Source organism: Pelecanus crispus, chromosome 15 (genome assembly GCF_030463565.1).
Source record: "Pelecanus crispus isolate bPelCri1 chromosome 15, bPelCri1.pri, whole genome shotgun sequence".
NCBI lineage: Eukaryota > Metazoa > Chordata > Aves > Pelecaniformes > Pelecanidae > Pelecanus > Pelecanus crispus.
In genome coordinates, this window is record NC_134657.1 from 8,787,339 (window position 1) to 8,808,153 (window position 20,815).

General features: G+C 43.6%; 1 protein-coding gene across 1 annotated transcript; it reads right to left on the minus strand.

Annotated features, from left to right (window-relative positions):
• Nucleotides 1–1,661: 1,661 nt before the first annotated feature.
• TTC34 (tetratricopeptide repeat domain 34) lies at nucleotides 1,662–19,319 on the minus strand. The gene is made up of 8 exons (XM_075721745.1): nucleotides 19,011–19,319; nucleotides 17,788–18,593; nucleotides 15,997–16,222; nucleotides 13,967–14,159; nucleotides 9,106–9,272; nucleotides 7,941–8,208; nucleotides 7,460–7,674; nucleotides 1,662–2,180 (listed from the first exon to the last, which is right to left on the minus strand). Exons 1-8 carry the CDS (start codon nucleotides 19,317–19,319, stop codon nucleotides 1,662–1,664), a joined length of 2,703 nt encoding a protein of 900 aa, XP_075577860.1.
• Between the last annotated feature and the right edge of the window lie 1,496 nt (nucleotides 19,320–20,815).

Below are 20,815 nucleotides of genomic sequence, written 5' to 3' on the forward strand. Positions count from 1 at the left end.
AAAGAAACTACCCTGTAGCATCCTGATGCCAATTAGGAGCAAAAAGTACTCATCAGTGTCAGTATGATTAAAACACAAGTAACTTTTCTTGAATTTGAAAGGAAAGAAGCCCACGCTTACCTGTGCTCTTAGGGAAGAAAAAAAGGAGCATGCAGAGGAGAAAAAAAGACGCAAGGGTACAGATGGTATCATTGCCTATTGGGTTGATTGCACAGCTTCTGAATGAAGTTTCACTCTGGAATGTTGCCTTTCACAAAACAATGTAACAAAAAAGAAAATGTTCCATTTCCCTTTCATCCTAATCAAAGCAGGAGAGCAGGTCTCAGTATTGCTTTAATCTTTGTTTTCAATAGTAGTTTCTATTTTTCTTCACGGTTGTATCATCACACTCCAAAAACATTGGGAGGAATTCACTTGGAGCAGTCAAAACAAATACACAAGTCTGTTGGTTTGGGCCCCACCTCATTGTTTCCTTTTTGCGCAGCATAGGCGTTCTGCTTCCAAATTAAGCTATAGACTCCCGTTGCACAGATGAAACACCGAACCACGCGGAAATTGGGTATATCAGCACCATCCCCGTGCTGCTCCCTAAGCCTAGCTGTCCTTCCAGGTGGTGAAGCTGTATACGTGACAGAGGGCAAAACCCTTCAGAGCACGCGATGACTCCCGTGCCGTCCAGTACAGATGATGAACAATGAGCGCTGAATCACTGCAAAGCAATCACATTACCATCTTGGCTGTTGCCTCCAACCCGACCTCCTACTTGTACGTTGATCACTTCTTGATTAGTTCATGCTCCGGTGCTGTCTTTTGTGCACGAATACCCAGGAGTATGAAGGATGATGTTTAGCGGGCTCTTGTTGATGCCCCTGCTAAGAGATTATCTCCATGACTCTGCACTGGCAAACTGAGACACAGGGATCTGGAAGTCAAAGGTGAAGTCTGGATTATAGCTGCCCGTGTGTCCCAGATGACAGGGTATTAGGCACTAGATTGGATGTTTCATCTCTATTGAGTCTCATCCTTCATATTATCTATGTTCTCTGGGATAGAAAAACAGTTTACTTGGCATTTGTACTGCTCCACTCCCCTATATTGGTGCTGATCATTGCAAATCCACTAGATTATGACAAGGGCAGTTCCTTCCATTCACGAGTAGGTCATCTGGGTGGTGTAACACATATGGTCCTTCACAAACACATTACAAATGTTACTTTTGACTGATCTTTTTGACTGGCCCACAAAAATAAGGCTACTTAATTGAACAGTATGTGTTAAAGCTAATCAAATAAATAGCAAGGAAATGCATGGTTATTATTCATAAACTGCAAGCTATTTGAATGTTTTCCTTCACTGTGGTTGGAACCCATGTGGTAGCATTAGTTCAGTTCAGCCAGACAAAACACTTTCTTCACAAGGGGGACTTTATATACATCCACAATAATTTTAAAGAATACTGAATACTGCAATTTGCCTTTTTCTTATAGCTCTCTTGGTCAGTTTTGTTTCGCTACCTGAAACTTTCTACTTCTAATCTTGCTGTACCATGTTCAGTGCCATGTCCATTGCATATTTATCGTGAGCTTCTCATCTTTCCCTTATTCTTGCAGCATTACAGACAAACTAGAAAGCAGACACTGGAAAATCCCAAAACAGATAAATTAATGTATGCTACAGCTTGATGCCTCTCGCTTAAGTCTTGTTTTCAGCTTTTTAAGTTCAGTACTTTTATCAATTTTAAGACCATAGTCTGTGATTTTCCAGGCCTCTTCATAATGCTGCATTTCAAAATTACATTGTGCAATCTTGTGAAATGTTTTGGTTAAAATTTCACTGCCAGGGCCATTCGTGATGCTGCACAATGCCATAGATTCGTCTAACTGCAGTGCCTCAATATACTGCTTAACTGCTGCTTCTTCCTCAGACATTGACAATAGCAGGTGTCCTGTTGAGCAGTGGTCCTCAACGCGTGTTTTAAGACTGTCACAGCCATGCTTCTGGATCACTTTCTCCATATCTTTTAAAGCTTTGCCATATTTTTTCAGGTGCGTAAGGCAAGCAGCCCTCTGCCGGAGATACCTCTGATTATCTTTGCTTGTCAGGACAGCCAGGGTGTAATAACCAAGAGCCTTCTCATAGTGATATTCTTTAACCAGCACATTTCCTTCTTGGGCTGCTACCTGCGGACAGAAAGTTACTTAATATTAGTTACTAAAAGTGGGAAAAAAAAGAGTAAAATATCTAGTCTGGACTGGCCACAGGTAGACACAGACAGTAAGAAATTTTGGATACTTTTTTAAATGTTGAAATTGCATCTAGTTGGAGAACATATAATTGGCATATTTTTTGCAGGCAGATATAAAAATCTTGGATCAATGGGCACTTGCTGTTATCTCAAGAGTTTCTGACCCACTCTTTTTTGTTTCTGCATGTTTTGCTAAAACTGTCTCTGAACATTTCTTCTGAAGTTGTTTACGTTCCTTAGGAACGATATGTGAACTGAAAACTGAATGGACCAAACTCTAAAAGAAGACAGTGTTCTCTTCACAAAACCAAATCTCTGCCACGGTCTGCTCTAACAGGTGACTATATGGCAATTGCATCTTCTGGTCAATAGACAGTTAGCCCCATGTACTGCCCCACAAATATTTGCATGTGCTAATAATGAAGGCTGGTCTCTACTGAAGTTTACCCAAGCTATAGGAAAAAATGGCCAACTGATGGCTTTGCTAATCATTAATCTCAAGTGCAAGTGAACTATCTGCCCTTATGTGAAGGGAAAAACAAGAAAACAGAGAAGGCAGAAAGAGCCACATAATTTTTAGGTTCACAAAGGTCAATAAAGAAAACTCCATTAGGACTATTAACCTCAAATGGATTTCTCATTGTTTCCCTTTATTGGTAATAAACAAAGCTTTTAACATGCTGCAGCAGAGTGAATATTTAAGTTATAAACAAGACTGCCACCAGCAGCTTAGGTCTTACAGAAGGCTGAGCTAAACAAGCTGACGCTTCAAGCATCAGTTAAATGTTTTCATCAGTCTCACTCCATGGGATATCACACGCTGCTTTTGGATGCTTGTGGCTCCCCAAAATTCAGTTAGCCCAGCCACTGCGTCAGGAGCCACCCTTGACAGCCGGCCCAGGTCTTTCAGTCTCTTTGTGTGCCTTGTCTTCTTATTTTGGTTGACTTAGATTAGAATTGATTGCTGTTTAACAGAACTAAGGAAAACAGGTTCTGGATGAAATGGATCAATATTGCAGGTCAAGTCCAAGCACCTCATTTGAGACCAGTGCCATGAAATAATTTACCCATTCATAACAGTTTAGGAGGAATTCTACCCCAGTTATTTTGCTCTAAAGGAATGTAAAATCCTTTATGTAGGCATATTTGTTAGAGAGTGTCTCAGCTTCTAAACATAGAAATAGAGATAGGACCTCTACTCAAATGGTGTCAATCACTGGCTTTAATAGTTCTGGCCATAAATTGTAAGGCAGCCTGTCCAAAACCATCTCAGATGTCTGTTTGTGTATACATTTAAATGTGTAGCAAATGTAGTTTATCCTTTCAAGTGTTTTTAAGGCAACTAGTCAATGCGAGTGTTTTCTCATTGGCAGGATTTTAACAAGGGATCAAGATAGAATTGCATCTGCCTGTGAGGAGCATCCTGACAAGAGAAGATTTTTTTCCCCTAGAAATTCTAAAGTTCTAGATCACATTGTTCTAAAGAGCACAGTGTGGTTCCTCAAAATACCTTGCGTTTGTACAGAGAAATTGTAATTTTCAGCCTTTAAAGTGCAATTGTTGTTTCAATGGCAGAAAAAAATGTAATTTTTGTTGTTCTCCTGAATGAGTAATGCTGAACCTGCTAGCGTGCTAACCAGGATCATTTTGGTTTACTGCACCACATACGATATTGCCACTTCTTAACTGAGCCACTGCTTTGACTTCTTCACATTCCACTGACGGTCTCCAAAGTAAGCAAGCCACGAGACTCTGGATTTCCTGCCATACTTGGAGGAAAAAGGCACATCTGAGAATAATTTATTCTCCCTCATCTTCACCAATGGAGTAAACAGGGGTATTAGGTAGCTGGATTCTCTTTTGGCTCTGCCTGACTTAAAGGAACTGAGCTGGGACCCATTTTTGGTGTATAACACAGCTGGGTTAAAATTACTTGCACATCATCTTCTGAACAAAGATAAATATGAAAAGAAGACTTACGGAAGTGCATAGAAAGCCAGAAGGATATTGCACAACTGAGTTCAGCTGCTTTCTGCGTGTGGCTTTTGAGAAGCACTTTTTTCCATCAGCCTCACTGCAGGTAACTTTGGAAGGCCAAGAGCCGGCTATGTAGTCCATTCACAGATGAACTGTAGTCCATCTTCAAACTTGTCACTAAAGATTTGATTACAGCTTCTGAAATGATTCTGGTCCCATCTGGAAAGGGCTTGGCAGGCCGTAAGTGACTGGTTATTGGACTGCTTCCTGGATTAGGTCTCTCTGTCCCTTTCTACCATCTAGCTACCTCACTGAGTGGTAAAGGACTGAAAATACAAATATTTTTGTTGCCTTTTTGGTTCCAGTCCCTAGTGGCTAATCTTATGTTGAAGTTGACCACGGTTCAATTCCTTAGAAAGAAAATAAGTGAGAAGTTTAATGGACATGGAATTATGGCCATGGTCTCTGAGCAGTGAATACCAGAAGACGGATTGATAAGCATTGAGCTTTGGAAGAGGGTTGGATGTTTTCAGAACAGTTTGGAAGAAGTCTTTCCTTTACCTGCAGACCCCATTTGGGGTCCACATGCCGTGAAGGCATGTGGAATGGCAACTTCTACCTTAGGCTGAGGGCCTAATTCTGACACAGACCATATAGCCTTTGAGACCATTTCTATAGGAGTTGGCTCTGCATATCCTATAGCATGTCAACAGCCAACAGAAAGTGCAGCTTGGAGGATCTGGGCAAGGAGCTAGCAATCAGTCATGCATTTAACCTTTGACATAGGAAACCGAAGGGTTGAAGCTGCACTAGCAGCAAGCAAACTCCCTTCCTCTGACCTTTTGCAGTTTAATAAATCTTTCAGATTCCTATTCCCATGTGGCTCTCCCAGTTGTTTACAAATTTCTTAGCATGGGACCCCTTAGACTATAAATAATGGAAGAACTTCATTGCTTTGTTTTTCATGAAAAAAAAATCAGTACATCAAGGAGCTCTCCTTCCTCCACCCTTTCCTATTCAGCTTATGTAGCATTATTTTTAGCTTTTCAGACCAGACTCCAGGATAATGATGACACATTTCTATAATGCCTGTAATCTCCAAACACTCTAAAACAACGCAGCAGTAATACTTTTGTGCATGGAGTGCTGAGGCTGAGGGCTGAGCGTAAACTACTAAACTCTTCTTTGCTTCAGTGTCCTTACTTGTGAAATGGAGGTAACAGAAAGAACACCCTCCCCTAGCGCGTAATTAGGAGCCATGGCAAAGTAAGGCCATCATCGGGGTTTTGGGCACTAATTCTGTCTGTAAGCTTTTTCACTGAGATCTTCCTTTCACACACAAACTGGAATAACCTTTTAGGCAAAAGGAAGTGCTACTGGAAAATCCTTTGAGACACGGGGCAGGTGAATTAACCAATTCCTTCCCCACCCCAGCAGCGTACATACTTATCCCCATGTCACAAAATATGTATTAAAAAACTCTTGTGATTCTGGGCTAATCAGTAATAAAAGTAATCACACTCAGTAAATCTTTGAAGATTAGAGATTATGGAATGACTCCCAGGTGCTTCAGTCCAAATGTTTATTCAGTTGAACAAAAGCACAAGATTAAAGATTAAAAAAAAAAAAAAAAAATTACTCTGTTTTACTTCCAACACTGTTACTGAGTTCCAGTCTTGAAATCAGTCCAGCCACCCCTATTTTCTCAAGTGGCAGAGAAATCTTTCATGATAAATAAGCCACCACTAAGGGGTTTTATTCCAGAGCATGTGGACAGCTGCCAAAAAAAGACAGAAATAAAGCACCTCTCCCATTTTAAAGGTTTCACTAGTGAAAGGCACCAGTCAGTTCCTAATACATCAGTGCAGTTTAAGATGTACAAAAATTAGTTTGGGGTTGTTTTTTTTTCCTTCTCTTTTTTTTTTTTTTCTCTTGTTGACAGCATAAGAAAACCCTTCCTGTGTTTTCTCAGAAAGCAGTACAGATGGACTTAGCTGTGAGACTTCCATACAGAATGAGTGATGTGGCAGCAAGGGAAATTCAGCTGTAAAACGTATCTTCATTTATAGACACCTCCTTGGGGCCTCCATAGACACATTCTTGATTGTACCTTTATCAACTTCATATCATGAAAGATTGCAAATTTGTTCTAAAATCTTCAAACTCTTCCCCATAAGACTGAACTTTTTACATTATTCAGAGGAGAGGGGCTCTTTTCTCTGTAATGGGGTATACCTAGGGACCGGTAAATTAATACTTGTTTACTTATATCCTCCTGCTGTTTTGCTAAAATACATACAAAGTACTCCTCTCAAGATGCATTAAGTATATCAGCATGTTGTTTGTTTTATAACCTGGGAGAAAGCATAACAATATAGCTTCTCACCAGGGCGCGCACAATCTACAAATTGAATAAAAGGAAGCAAGCTGATTCTCAGAACACGGAGTTTCTGGGTAATCAGAATTGCAGATGCTTGAGTGAATGTTAAAACTCCTCACCATCAATCTGACCTTGTCCTGCCTTATTATTGGAGATGCTTTCTCAGAGCTGGATGCACTTTGGGGGAGAAACTTGAAAAAAATACTGAAAAATACATACTTGGGTGAACTAGAGCAATGTGCCATTTTTGTGTCAAACAGTTTTAGCTAAGAAAACCAATACCAACCTCAAAGGCTAGTCATTTTATAAAAATGTGAATATATTTAAATTTCTAAATGTTACACAAAAGGGCAAAAAGGATTGAAGCATTTAATGTGACATGACTAATTGGAACCTTCAGTTTTATTTCATCAAGAAAATGAACAAGCCATGAATTCTCCTTCCTCAGAAGCCAGCTATGAGCACCGTGTAACTCATACAGAGTACAATACGAGCAAAGATCTTGTTAAATCTCTAGCTGCTGCCCCTCACATCCCCTGCATTTTAGCATTGGGATTAAACAGGTCTTGTGCTAGGGAGACCAACAAGAAATTCCCCCAAGTGGTAAGAAATGGTAACTATGAATTATCAGAGACTGAAGCAAGGTCACTGCAGTGAAAGAAGTTTGGCTTCAACTCCCTGTTCTGGCTGAAGTGAAGGCTGGAGGAAGAAGCCAGTTTGTTCCTCGTTCATCTGATAAATGGTCTTCCCACACACTTCTGTTAAAGACAAGGCAGGGAAAATCTCTGCAGCCTAATTTTGCTTCCTATTTCTTTCCCCACTGAATCCACAGATGTGGCATCAAAAAAGGATTGTACCTGAGAAAGATGCTGCTGTTGCTTAGTGTCTACGAAGTTCAGGAGAAACCCCAACTCTCTTTCATCTTTCTTAGCTAGGATGCTGAATGAGTGAGCTGCCGCTGGCACGTTCCTCCTCTTCAGCTGCAGCACAGCTAGTCTTGCACTAGCAAAATCATCAGCAAGAGAGTGGCCAAACGCTTCCCAAAGGTGATCAAGGGCCTCTTCGTACCTTCCTGTTGGTTAACACCAGTACAAGCTATATAACCCATTCCATGTGGAGAAACAGACATCAAGAAAACTTTCTAAAGCAGGATTTAGGTAGCCTGTCCACAGTCCACATCTAAGGGTATTAATTACTTCATACCCTTTCCCAAAATATTTGCAAACTTCTCTTGAAAAGTACTATACAACAATACGCTTGCCATTTAACATTCACTTTCTTTTAATTTACTGCTCATTCACTTAGTCTGATCAGCTACGTAAAAGAATGGGAACTTACCATTTGCAATCAAAACATCTGTGTAGAAGATGTGATATTGTGCATCCTTGCAAATTTTAATTAGTGCTTCTGCAATCATGAGAAGATCCCTGAGTGTTTCTTCTTTTGAAAGGTCGTTAGTAGCAACAAGATCAGTTAATGCAGTCCTGCCATGCTGAAGAAGCCACTGAGTGATCAACCCTTGGGCTTCATGCTTTAAAGACAGGATTGCTGGGATCACTACTCCTGCCTCCACCTTCAGTGCTGAGATCAAATCTTGCACTGCCTCCTATGTAAAAACAAGACCAAAAAATGAAATGGTAGCACTATGTATTGATAATTTGTTCTTTCAGGTGCTTTCAGTTCTCTGCTGTCCCACAGGTCAGCTGCACACCTTTGGAAGCTCTTTGCTCTTCCCTGTCGTTGTGCTGCATCTTTTCCATTTGCAAAGCTGATATAAGAGCATAAAGACAGCTTTGAATGACTATTTGCAAAGTGTTTTGAACTCCTCAGATTATAATTGAAAAAAATTCTTACAGCAACAAGAAAGAGATTCTGTGAATGAGTAAGTGCAAGCAGGATTTGGCTCAGCCAGGATAAACCAGCATGAATCCACATACCCAATGGGAGATGTACCATTTCCAATTCACTGCAGGATTGGTGTGATCTGCAGGTAAAGTGTAAGGCTATTGACCATATTAGAAGCAGATAAACCGTGCAAACATCCGACATGATTTCCAGGTGATGATATACTGCAATCTCCAAAGTAACACTAATTGCACACATGAGCTTTTCACAGATGATGGGGAGGGACTTGCTAAACCTTGAAACTGTTTTTTCTTTTTCCTCTTGTTGTTGCTACATTTCATCTAGCACAACATCATGTCATGAAAATGGGAGATCAAATATAGCAGAGAGTTTGCAGCACTGCAAATCAATGCAGAGTAGTGACACTGAATACGATCTATGATTAAGGTTTAGTCTTCCTCTCTCTAGACTTGGGAAAGCAAATGAGTTATGTCAAGTGGACTACTTAAAGATCCAGCCAAAACAAGAGCCTTCACTGACCAAATTCTGTGAGGAGCTCTTTTGATTTCAGTGAGTCCATGACAGCCTGTGGTACCTTACACTAATATTGCTTAATACAGTCAGAAAAATCACCAGCAAATAAATATAGTGATAATACCTTCTGCTGTTTCAGAGCAAGGTAAATGAATCCTCGTCCACTTAGAGCTTGCACGTTCCTAGGGTCATCCTTTAGGATAGCACTGTAATCAAAAATAGCAGTTTTCTTCTGGCCAAGGCGCCCATAACATTGAGCCCTGATGAGAAGGCAATCTTCAGCATAACCACCTGGAGGAGAGAAATGCAGCCATGCTTCCTTGAAAGTTCTCAAGTCTGCTGCTCTAAAACGGTGCAGTAAATCCCAGTGTGTGCTGACCACCAAGCCCCACCAAAGGGCTTCAGAGTGGCTAAGTGAAAATGATGTGGTAGACCTATGTGTTATGTTATGGTGACTGCAGGAGTGAAAAGTATTGCTGCTCAGAGCTGTGGTGAGGCTGCAATAAGAGGGGTGTCCTGGATGGAGGCAAATGTGCTATGGTAAGGAATTGCAATCCACAGATGTGACTGGAGGAAGAATAAGGAGGGTGCTGGAGAGGATGTCCAAGGATATCCATATGAAGCTATGGAAAAATTCCATTTTGCCTCAGGATACCTGATTACGTACAATGAGAGTACTTAAGCGGTAGTTTCCTTTATTTTTGTTGCCAGTGGAATTCCTGTCGCATACTATCAGTTCTGATTTGAAAGGAAAAAAAAGAATCTATGTCAGGTTGGTTTCCAAAATACAGTACTGAATCAGTTAAGTGTCCTGCTGAGGCTAGCAGAATTCTCTCAAAGAACAAATTTTTGCTGGCAAAGTCTTGAAAGTGTTTCCTGGTGTGTATTACAAAGACAAGGCTACTCTGATGTTCTAGGTCTTGCGGTGTACATGTCAATGTCATTCTGCGGGGAAATGGTGAGTTGTGGTTCAGTGTTGCTGCTCAGGACTAGAGTTCAGTGTTTAGCTTTGCTTCAAAATTCCTATCTAACCTCAGAAAAAACACTCAATTTCTTTGAATGTCATCATCTAACTTGGGAAAGACATATTTCATGGCTGGTTGGAATAATTTCAATGTGTTTGACACAAGCCACAGAAACATTACTGGGACATAGAGACAAAGTAGTTTGGGTGTTACGCTAACCTAATACCAACGTCAGCCTAAAAGCTTTCGCACGCAGCCAGCAGGCCCACCCACCCGTGTACCTGGTCGTTCTCTCTGTGACATAAAACTAGCCAAGATTCTCACTTATGGATGGCTGACAGCAGAAACCAGTGTATCTTCGTACTTGCTCTACAGGCCACCAAGAAACAGACAAGCCTGGACCAACAAAAAAGTCTGGGCTGCAGTAGGCGCAAAAAACCTTTTCAGGGCCTATATTTTGCTACTAAGATGAATTTTTCAAAAAAGAAAGATTCTGCATGTTATAAACAGGAGAACCAGTTCTGGAAATAGTACAGAGAGAAAAAAAAATAATTCTAACAGTGATTTACAGAAAGAAGGGGCACTTTGCTGAGAGTAGTTGTATGGCTTCAATTTGATTTATAACTGTAACTGTCCTACTGTGATTCAACTCTAACTTTCCAGGCAGGAACAGGAACCACACTGTGCCAGGCACACCAAAAACACAGGCCCCACTTCAAAGAGTCTTCAGTCTAGTTAAGCATGCCAAAAGAACATTGTAATAAAAAATTGAATGGGTGGAAAAGGCAACAGAATGAAAATCAGAAAATCACATTGCTCAACTAGCTCAAAAGCTTCCTAGTTTCTCATAAAAACAAATACACATGTCAATCAAACCTGTCTCTCCTCAAATATCCATGACTGCTTTTCTGATTGCCTCAAGGTCTCAGCAAGAGTGGGCCTCCTCAGGAACAGCCAAAGGCAGCAAAAGGAGTGGCCTGCAGTTATTAAGCACTCAACCTTCCCATGCAGGTAATTATTTTTTCTACCTCCTCTGGAATACCTAGACTCAGCCAGCTGACAGTATAGAGAAATTCCATGTTTGCCAGCTGTCATGAAACTACTTTTATCAATTTTTGAGGAGGTCTGGAAAGCTTTGGCCTTTGTTATTCTGCCCTAAGGTCTTCCATGCATTTTCACGGGGACCTCTAAAAGACAGCATTGTGATGCTGCTCTGGAAAGCAGCAAAAGGAACATGAGGCTATTGTAAAAGGGAATGATATCTCCACATCTATCCCTCCACCACACTCCAAAGACATCATTAATGTGCAACAAGTGGAGGCAACCTACCAATGACATGACCATCATCTCAGGATCTGAGCTGGATTAGGATCCAATTCATTAGAAGGAAACCTTGGAGATTTTAGTATGATGGAATAGGAGCAGCACGAATGAGAGAAGGCGGCTCTAAGAGGAAGATATGTGAGGATGGAGGCACAAGGCCATTTGGCTGTTTTAATAAAGTGGAATCAGAAGGTACACATTGTTTTGGATAAAACAGTAATCCAGACAGGACTTACTAATTTATTGCCACACGTAATATGCACTGGGATTTCTGACACTAAGATTCTTTTTTCTCTGCTTTCAAGTAAGTGCTGCCCAAATAAACACATACAGTTGACAATGAAAGTCACGGTCCATTCATTCACTGGTTGCAGAGCATGTATCTTTCTGCCATCCACACGCTCCTTCCTTTCAAGGCAATTTTGATAAGGATCTTAATTTGCCCAGGGTTGCAATCAATAACTGTGGCATCCCAATATTGGGTGATGAATCATCAGTGCCACCGTAAATATTTTTTCATAGCGAGGTCAGCAAATGCAGTCTTGCACAGCTGCCTGCAGAGATGAGCCAGCAGACAGGCTCCTAGCAATTCTTTTACAGTAATGAGGCTTCTTCTCCCTCCTGATATGCTCCAAAATTTCTGTACCAAAGGTTATTATTGCTCTGGAGCTCTATCAATTGGCTCCCATAAAGACAATATCTATTTCTTAACAAGCATCTGTTCTAGCAGGTGGGGAGTTGACAAGCTGGAATGCATGTGTTGTGAAATGGAACCGTCTCAAAGCAATTAACAGGTTTTTTTTCCATTTTCATAAACCAATCTCTCTTCTTCTCAATGCTGCTGTCATAATATTTGCTCAGAGTAAAAGGCAGATTTCCATACAAATATGGTTTTACTTGGAACATGCCAGAAGCATTTCCATGTTGGCCTGATCTCTCTTCTTAGGAAAAGCTAGGATAATGATGCATGTAAGTAGGTGCATTCATTCTTTTGCACTGGAACTACGCATTCATGGGTCTTGGAACAAGAAGGCATGTTGTTTGCTGCAATGACTGTATTTACAGCATGTTCATTCTAATGAAACAGGAGGTACAAAATAAGTTTCATTGGTAGGAAGGTTTTCGGGGTACTAACTGATGTAACAAAGCCTGAAAGAGGGGAGCCTTCTACTTCTACACTGCTCGTCTAAAATGGGCTGAAGCTGGCTCTGTTTCAGTAGCTTTTCCAAATTACTTACCAGCTAGCATCTCCTCTAAAAGTTACACAAACAAATAGGATGAAGGCTGCTTCCTTCTTCTGAAAGGGGGATTTCCTTCATCTAGAAGATTTTGTTGTGTCCCCTCATTCACACTCTTTCAAGGACTAATTGCTCACAGGGACCAAATTCCCCTCTCATTTTTCACAAGTTTGGCTTTGATACTCTTTAAGAAACAATTATGTTGTATTTTCAAAGAAGCTCTCATCTCTTTCTAGATCAAGTTTAATTTTCTGGGGAAACATTTCCAAATATATGGTCATCCAACCTAGCAGTTGGACAACAGGATCAAAGATCCCTGGCTTCTCTTGACATTACCAGGCTGCAGGCTTACCTCAGCCACCTGTGTGCAGGGTTACTGAAAAATCAAGTTTTATGGAAGGAAAAGTAATTCTGTAGGATATCCTTGAGACTTTTCCCTGTACTTTGAGCATGTATCTGTTGCTGTGATAAAACAGCCTCCCTACATTAAGTACGGAAGAATCCCCACTCCATTCTACTTTTGCTTTACTAATGGAAGAACAGCATTACACTGCTTATCCTAAAAGGGTCTTTTTTTAAACCACAGTAAAGAAGGAAAGCAAGGCACATAAAAAGGAAAATAATCTAATAGCTCTGAGAAGATAGCACTGCTAACATTAAAACATGTAGTTTGTTCAACAGCACAGCTGTACTTGTGAGAATATCTGTGACCATACGTATGAAAAAAATTATGGTTACAGATCAATTTGTCCAGACCAATTACTCAGAAGCAACCTACAGCAACCGAATAGTAATTGCAGTCTGACGTTTGGTAGCAGATCTACCGTAACAGAAGACTCTGAAGTGTAAGGAAGACATACATTGTGTTTCCTGTACAGTCTGCACATTACTTTTCTGGAGCAGGAAAAACAGGGAAATTATTAGACTGGAATTTTCAAACCACCAGATGGAAATAGATGGGCTTAGGATGTTAAAGATCTTTTCCAAGTTATGAAGGAATTGTGGGTTCTTTGTGTTGGTATGACCCAGTAAGGGTGGTTTACACTTGAACTTAACTTCTGGCCTGTGAACAATGCAATTTAAAGTAATCCTCAGCTGTGCTCCAGAAAGATTTCATGTGCTAAACAACAGAACAAAATCACATGCTGGGCAGGTGAAGAAAAGGGGCTGATGACCCTGTAGAACTGAACTGGACCCTTGCAACCCATTTCAAGGAGTTCACAAGCTACTTATGGCACAGTAAGAACTGCAGCCATTGTTTAACTGCACTATTTCATGGTCTGGATGAGTTGCTACTTTAAACAAATTTTATCCTGCTCTTCACCTGCCTTTGTAAGTCTACTGTTTCAGTCTTCTCATTGGGGAAATGACAGACGAGAATTGGTTGGATATGCTTGCCTACCCACTGATCTGATTTCCCATAGAAGTAAATCTCCTGTCAGTATCTTGACAACCCTACCTGAAGCAATGATGGCAAAGGAAAGGTAGGCAATGGCCTCTTTGATGTCAGCAGCATCCTGTTTGTCCTTCAAGATGGTCAGTGCTCTGAAATGGCAATGAGTTTGCATCAACTTCCGGTCTTCATCTTTGAAAATATCCATGATTGGCAGGAGGCAGGACGTATCTCCAATTCTGATCACTTTCTTTAGCAGCTTAACAATGTGAGAGGAAATGGCAGAAGAGAAAGATTGGCATGAAAAGATAAATTAAGTCATGCTAAAGCTGGAAATATTACTGCCTGATGAGACAAGTATGCTCTTACCCAGTGCTTCCCCACGTTTCACTGGGGCTTCAGCCAGCCACGGTCGCCAAGGACCGTGAATCATTTTTATTTAACTTCTCAGCTGGCCCTAGTGTAAATGCATGTTGGAGAAAACATTACTTCTTATCTTTTCTCACCACCACTGCAGCTGTGGAAATCATGCTGGGGAAATACTAATTCTGCTTTGCTTACTTTGGGCAGCATCTGCTCCAGACTGGCAGTTAACTGTTTTTATAAATACAGCTGAACCATGGGATGATTGCTCCAATGACAGAAAGCTTCTGTGGAAAAGAAAGATTCCAGTGACCCCCTTTGACTGTAAAATGGGTACCAGTGAATTAATGGAAAATCAGTGAAGTGCTGTGCCTTTCTTTTAGTATTGCTGTTGGGAATCTGGGAAAAGTATGGATTCAAATCCACAAACTACTGTCCTCCTGGAAAAGAATCTTGCCTGACATATAGTATCTTTTCCACGATTCACTAGAGTGAAAACCACCAAGCACTTTTTTACTATGTTTCATAGAGGAAAAGAATCAAAAAGTGTTTCCTCCGGTAAAGCAAATGTGCTTAGCAGGTACTCAACATTCAAATCTGAGCCAGAGAAGCCAGGACAAGAAAAAAGTTATCTTGATGCCCCAGGCACATCCATTGAACTTATTACTTTCTCTATTTTTATTAATAGATACAAGTGTCTGGGTGCTGACAGGCAGGTGGGATAAAAACATTTTGAAGATAAGTTTTCGGTGACACCTATGTTCCACCTAGAACTTGTAGCAGAAGCTGCAGATAGGAATCCAACTTCCAAGGGCAACATATGAACTCATGTCAGTCATTAATAGCCTTCCCAAAGTCAGAAAATTATACAAAGCTTTTATTTTTTGTAGGGAGTAGTGAAGTGGTGACAATAAAACATTTCTCTTTATTGCTCATAGAATTTATATGGGATTTTTAAAAATGCAATAGTTCCCTCTGATGGCAGAACCTGGTAATGCAGCTTTGTAATCCTTGGTAGGACAATCAACGTGTTGGAATCTCTTTCATGGTTTCAAGCACGAGTCATTAGCCACTAAAGAACGAAAACTACAGACTTATATTTGAAATGCTGGTTTTGTTTCTTTCCCCACCCCCTCCTACAACGCTTCATTAGGATAATCAGTTAGGTAGGAGTTCTGCTGCCTTTTCTCTAGGGGAAAATTACCAATCCCATCAATATTGTTACCAGGGGCGGGATGCTCAGTCGCGCTCTGCCTAGTTCAAAGTCTCTGATGAAAAGTGCCATTAAATAGCATGTGATGAATGGGCTGTATTCAGCTAGGAGTCCTTGTGTGGCCTGTGCTACAGACAGAGTCTCACGAGGCCTGTATTTATCAGTTTACCACCATTCCTGAGACATGTCTTGAAGCACCGGATGGGGCAGGTGCAGCCCCACTGGAAAACCCACCACAGGTTGTGTGATGGGGTGAGTTCCAACTTTGCACCACGCGATGAGGTGGCCTCACAGTGCCAGAGCCTTACAGTTGTCTTGTAATGCTGAGGAGCACGAGATGAGCAGAGGGCTGTGCTGGGAAACTGAAAGCCCTTGGAACACCCTCTGGCAAGCGCGTGTCTCTAAAGTAGTCGCTCTGAAGTTCTACTATGCATCTTCTGTATCAGCCAAAAGGGTTGTTAACCCTCTTCACCATCACTGATGACTCTCCCACCCTCTCTGCTAGCCAGGTGCTCCTTACCTGGTTGCCATCATACATGAAACCTTTCTTCAACTGCAGAAGTGCAAGTCTAGCCAGGATGGGAGACCTTTGTGGATTTCCTGAGAGCGCGAGTAAGAGGAGCTTGTGAGCTTCTTCTACACAGCCCATCTGGTACAGGGCATCAGCACAAAGGATCCGCGATGCTTCATCGGAAGTGTCCAGCTCCACCAACAGAGAAGCCAGCTGGTAAACCCCAGGGGCATCTCTGGAGGGAAAAAAAAAAAAAAAGGAAAAGACCACATTCAAGGAAAAAATGTTAATGAGAGTAACAGAGCCTCTTTGCCTCACCTGGAAGCTAAGAAGCAGCTTATCAGTCTGATATAAAAATGGATGTTACATTTTACCGTATCCAGCACCATAGATATTTCTGCCACTTAATTCCATAATCATAATCCCTCTTTATAAAAACATGTTCTTAAGCAGTTGTGGCTCTAAAGAAAGGTTAACAAATAATGATTCGTATCTGTGGTTGCAGCTGATGCCACAATGGGAAAAGGAAAAAGTAATGGTGAAAAAAAAAAATTGCCATTTCTCACGAAGAGCTGTGTGTTAAAATTTGCATGGACTCAGAAGAACGCTGTTAATAGGTAGCTTCTTGTTCCAGAAGCAGTGACCTGTGTCTAAGGGGGCTTGTGTTTGTGCCCTGATCTGCCAGTGCAACAATGAATGCGTTAGCACATTTTTCTGTCCTTCAGTTATACCACTGGAGTGCAGGCCCCAAGTACTGGGTATGAAATAGGCATCACGCAACTGAGGAAAAAGGCCATCGTAGTACTGAAATTATTAAGAGACTAAATAATGTGGGTATCAGTTGGAAAGAGCAGCCACCTGAGATGAACTTTCACATGCTATTTCCCACTTCAAATTTTCAAGTTTTCCCCTGAAATACTAGTATTTCACATGAGGAAAACCTGAGAAAGTAACATAAAAAATTCAGTTTGGGAGAAAATGGAAGACTTTTCCTGGGGTGGCATCAGACAAAACTTTGAAACACTGAAACTTTCAGAGTTAAATAGTAGCTTGGTTTATGTTGGAAGAAATAAAAAAACCTAATAAAGATACTACTTTGATGAGCAATCTTTTCTGATATTTAGAGAGATGATTTTAAGTATTAAAACCTCAGAGTCCCTCTGTTATACCTTGTTATACCTTCAAACTCAGGTTTTAATGGATTTAGCTGGAATAGTTTGGTGTTCCTGTCTCAGATCTCCCAGCCTTAAATATGACATTAATACAGTTAACACGGAAAAAAGAATTTGGATTGCCAGCACCAAGTACGTGCATAGTAGCACCTCAGCTCCGTCTTGGAAGGACACTTTCTACGGGCTTGGTACTTCACAGCCCACCAAATCCCTCAGTTCAGAGCTGAGAGTGAAAGGAGCCAGCTAGCACCAGTGAATCTGTTTTATTATGGGTGTATCTACTCCTTTAGAGGAGAAATCTCTTGTCATATTCCCTCTAGCGTCTTGCTTACTCCTAGCTTAGGCCAACTGGTGTATCATGGATTAACTGCCGTAGAAAGATTGGGCTGATTTGGCTACGTGGATCCTACTGCATTCTGACATACCAGCAAAACAATATTTTGCTGGAATAACCACACCTATGCAGTTTTATTTCAACCTGTTATGTTAATTAGGATCTTTAAAAAGGTCTATATCCTACTCCTAGTTATCTGAAGCAAGTACCCTCTCTACTACTCAAGCCACTCCCTTTCTGTTAGAAAGCCCTGTTTTTTTTCTCTGCCCACAGGCTGAACTGCCTCCTGGGTACCTCTTCTTCTGGAGCATCTTCTGTCCTTCTTCCTGGAGAACTTTTAGCAGCAGTCCTCTTTGGTTCCACGGCACATAGGACTTGCTTGTGAAGATGGTTTCTTCCAGCTTTAACTGGCAAGCTGTGATATAATCCAGGGCTGTCAAGTAATGGCTGCCACCAGAAATCCGGATAAGTCCACGCCCACACAAGGCTTTAATACAGCTGCTAGGGTGTGGGAAATCATGCTCAATGACCTTTTGGAAGTCCTGCAGGGCTTGCTGATGGTCATGAGTGTGGAGGAAGCAGAACCCTCGCAATGCTAAGAGAGTATTGTAGTAAGTTTTCTGCTCTGCTGCCAAGAGGTGGTCACAGATATCCAAGGCAGTTCTGATGTGTCCATGCAGGAGATGGCAGTCTGCTAGCCGAACACTGAGCTCACGTTTGGACCCTGGGGAGATCTGAAGGAGGAACTGGACTGTCTGGATGACAGAAGGGAGCAGTTCAGTACCATGATTGCCTCTGAGTTCAGTCCGAGTACGCACAGCCTCCCTGTATGCTGCAAACTTCAGCTCCAGAAGAGTTCTAGCCTCTTCTTCTATCCTCTCAGTGTCATGTGGTGAGAAAAGCTCTTCGAAGTGTTTCATTGCCTGGGCAGGGGCTGCTGCAAAGGCTTCTGCTAAATCCTGCATCATTTCTGGCATCCGTCCACCCAAGAAGAAATACGCAGCAGCCCGTTCCAAGAGCAGACCCAAAGCTTTCTCATCTCTGAGATTATTATCAGCTGAGAAGCCCTTGAGGGCGTTGCTACAAACTGCCACACACTCCTCAAATTTCCTTTTCTGAAAGAGGTAAGCTGCCTGCACCCTGCAAACCCAGATATCATCCGGTGCCACTGCAGACAGGAAGTCATAGCAGTTGCCCAGCCACTGGTCCAAGGAACTGCAGTCTGGGCTTTCGTTCTGATATGTTGAGAGATAACTAGAGAAGGCCTGGATGACCTGAGGCAGGTGTTCCCTTTGCCTAGTGCACACATAGGCCACTGCCTCAGCCCGATGCATGACAAAGGCTTGGATATAGTCTGCAACTCCCTTCGTAACTTGCCTCCCCGACAGCACCCATGCCAACGCCCTCAGCAGCAGCAGTTCCACTGCATACTTTGGGTTAGCCTTGAGCAGGGTATTGCATTTACTCACCACCTCCTCCAAGCATCCTCGCCTGAGCAGGGTCTCCAGTTTATATACTGAGGATGCCACATTGTTGGGACTTAGGGTGGAGAGAAAGATGGCAGCTATTCCCACACTGAGGGAGACAACAGCCACGTTCTTGCTCTGGATCTTGGGAATCTGATTCTTGCCTTTGCACCACATCTCCAGAGTGGCTATCACTTTCTCCCAGAGCCCTTTGTCCAAGGAGTTCACTTTCTGTACCGCCGTGGGGGCACTGCAGCTGAAGGCAGCCATGTAGAAAGCAGTGGCCATTGGGAACTCTTGCTGGGCAAGATGGTGGTCCGCTTCTTTGCAGAGCAGTGCAGCAAGCTCCTGAGGTGACATTTTCTGCGCTTGTATCTTTGCCGAGCAGCATGACACATGTAACGTGGCTTGTGCCTGTAAAACAGAAAATCAGCAACGTGAGGGGCTGCGGAGCACAGGGTGTTTTCACTTGGGGGGCAGCTTTCCAACTGACAGACACAAGCAAGCCGAGGTCCTGTGAAAAGCCAGCGTTTTTGTCACTGACAGGATTCCCAGGGAGCAAAGCCATGAGTAGAAACACTACAGAGGTTCTCAGCCCACAGCCAGGTAACGTCGGCCAGAAAGCAGCCGCACAACCTTGTCAGCGTTCCCTATCCCATTGACTGCCCAGGATGTGGGGCTGGGGGGCCGACCGGGCTTTGTCCTCCCGGGCTGAGATGTCAGTTTGATAAGTTTTTAATCATCAGATGGTGTGCCAGTGCTGGTGGTGGACAAGGAGGAGACAGAAGAGCACCTTGGTACTTCGCTTTCCGCCTTTGCCTTGGGGAGGCAGGAAAGGGAGAAGGAAATGCGCCCCTTCTCCCCGTTTCCACCGCAGGAGTCGGCGGGAAAGGCGCGGTTTCGTGCAAGGACCCGAGCCCCGGAGCCCGTCCCTCGGCCCCGCACGCCTGCGGTGCAGCGCTCCCGCTGCGGGCCGCGCTGGGGACCCCGGGCGGGGCGAGGCTGCGCGCCGGGCCGAGAGCACAAATACCTGAGGGCGGGCGTCGGCGGGAGCTGCCGGGCGGGCCTGGAGCCGCCGCCGCCCCGCGATGGGCCCCAGCGCGGCCCGCTCCCGCCGGGGAGCTCCTGAGGCGAGCTGAGCTGAGGTGAGGTGAGGTGAGGTGAGGCGAGGCGGCTGCGGCCGGGCCGGGCCGCAGAGCAGCGCCGGGCGCCCCGTTGCCTGGAGACCGCAAGCACGGCCCCGGCTCCGCGGGCGGGCCGCCCTCAGGCCTGCGCGGCGGCGGGGAGCCGTGCCGCCTGCCTGCCGGCACCGCGGGCGGCTGCAGGGGGCCCGGGCGGCTGCTCCCGCCCCGCTGCGGCCCCTGCGGCCTGGCGGGCTCCGCCGGGCGCTTCGGGACGGGCGGCCTTGACGTGGCGAGCGGCTTTCCCGGCCCCTCCAGGGCAGGGCGCTGGCAGGGGTGGCCGCGGAACGAAAATGTTTGACACTGAGGGTGGCGAAGCGCTGGAAGGGGTTGCCCAGAGAGGCGGTGGAGGCCCCATCCCTGGCAACATCCCAGGCCAGGCTGGACGGGGCTGTGAGCACCCTGGGCTGGTTAAAGCTGTCCCTGTCGCTGCAGGGGCTGGGCTGGGTGGGCTCTGAAGGGCCCTTCCAGCCCAAACCATTCCATGATTCCTTGAGTCTATGGAAGAGGCCATTAGGGCGGGAAACGCGGGTCCCTTGAGCCTCGGCGGGCGAGGTAAGGCGAATTCGTTGCCCAAAGCAGCAAACGCTCTGTGGCACGGCCTACGTTTTTAACCGTATTTTTCAGTAACAAAAAGTGGTTGTAGCAGTAAATCAGTCACCTTTTCAGGAGTGT

Bases quoted from the DNA above. Each gene is read 5' to 3' on its own strand.
- TTC34 (XM_075721745.1), bottom strand. From the start codon at position 19,319: ATGTCACCTCAGGAGCTTGCTGCACTGCTCTGCAAAGAAGCGGACCAC. The intron at 9,273-13,966 runs GTAGGGTTGTCA...TCTCTCCTCCAG, and splicing joins CTTTGCCATCATTGCTTCAG to GTGGTTATGCTGAAGATTGC. The intron at 8,209-9,105 runs GTATTATCACTA...GTTTTTACATAG, and splicing joins TTGCTCTGAAACAGCAGAAG to GAGGCAGTGCAAGATTTGAT.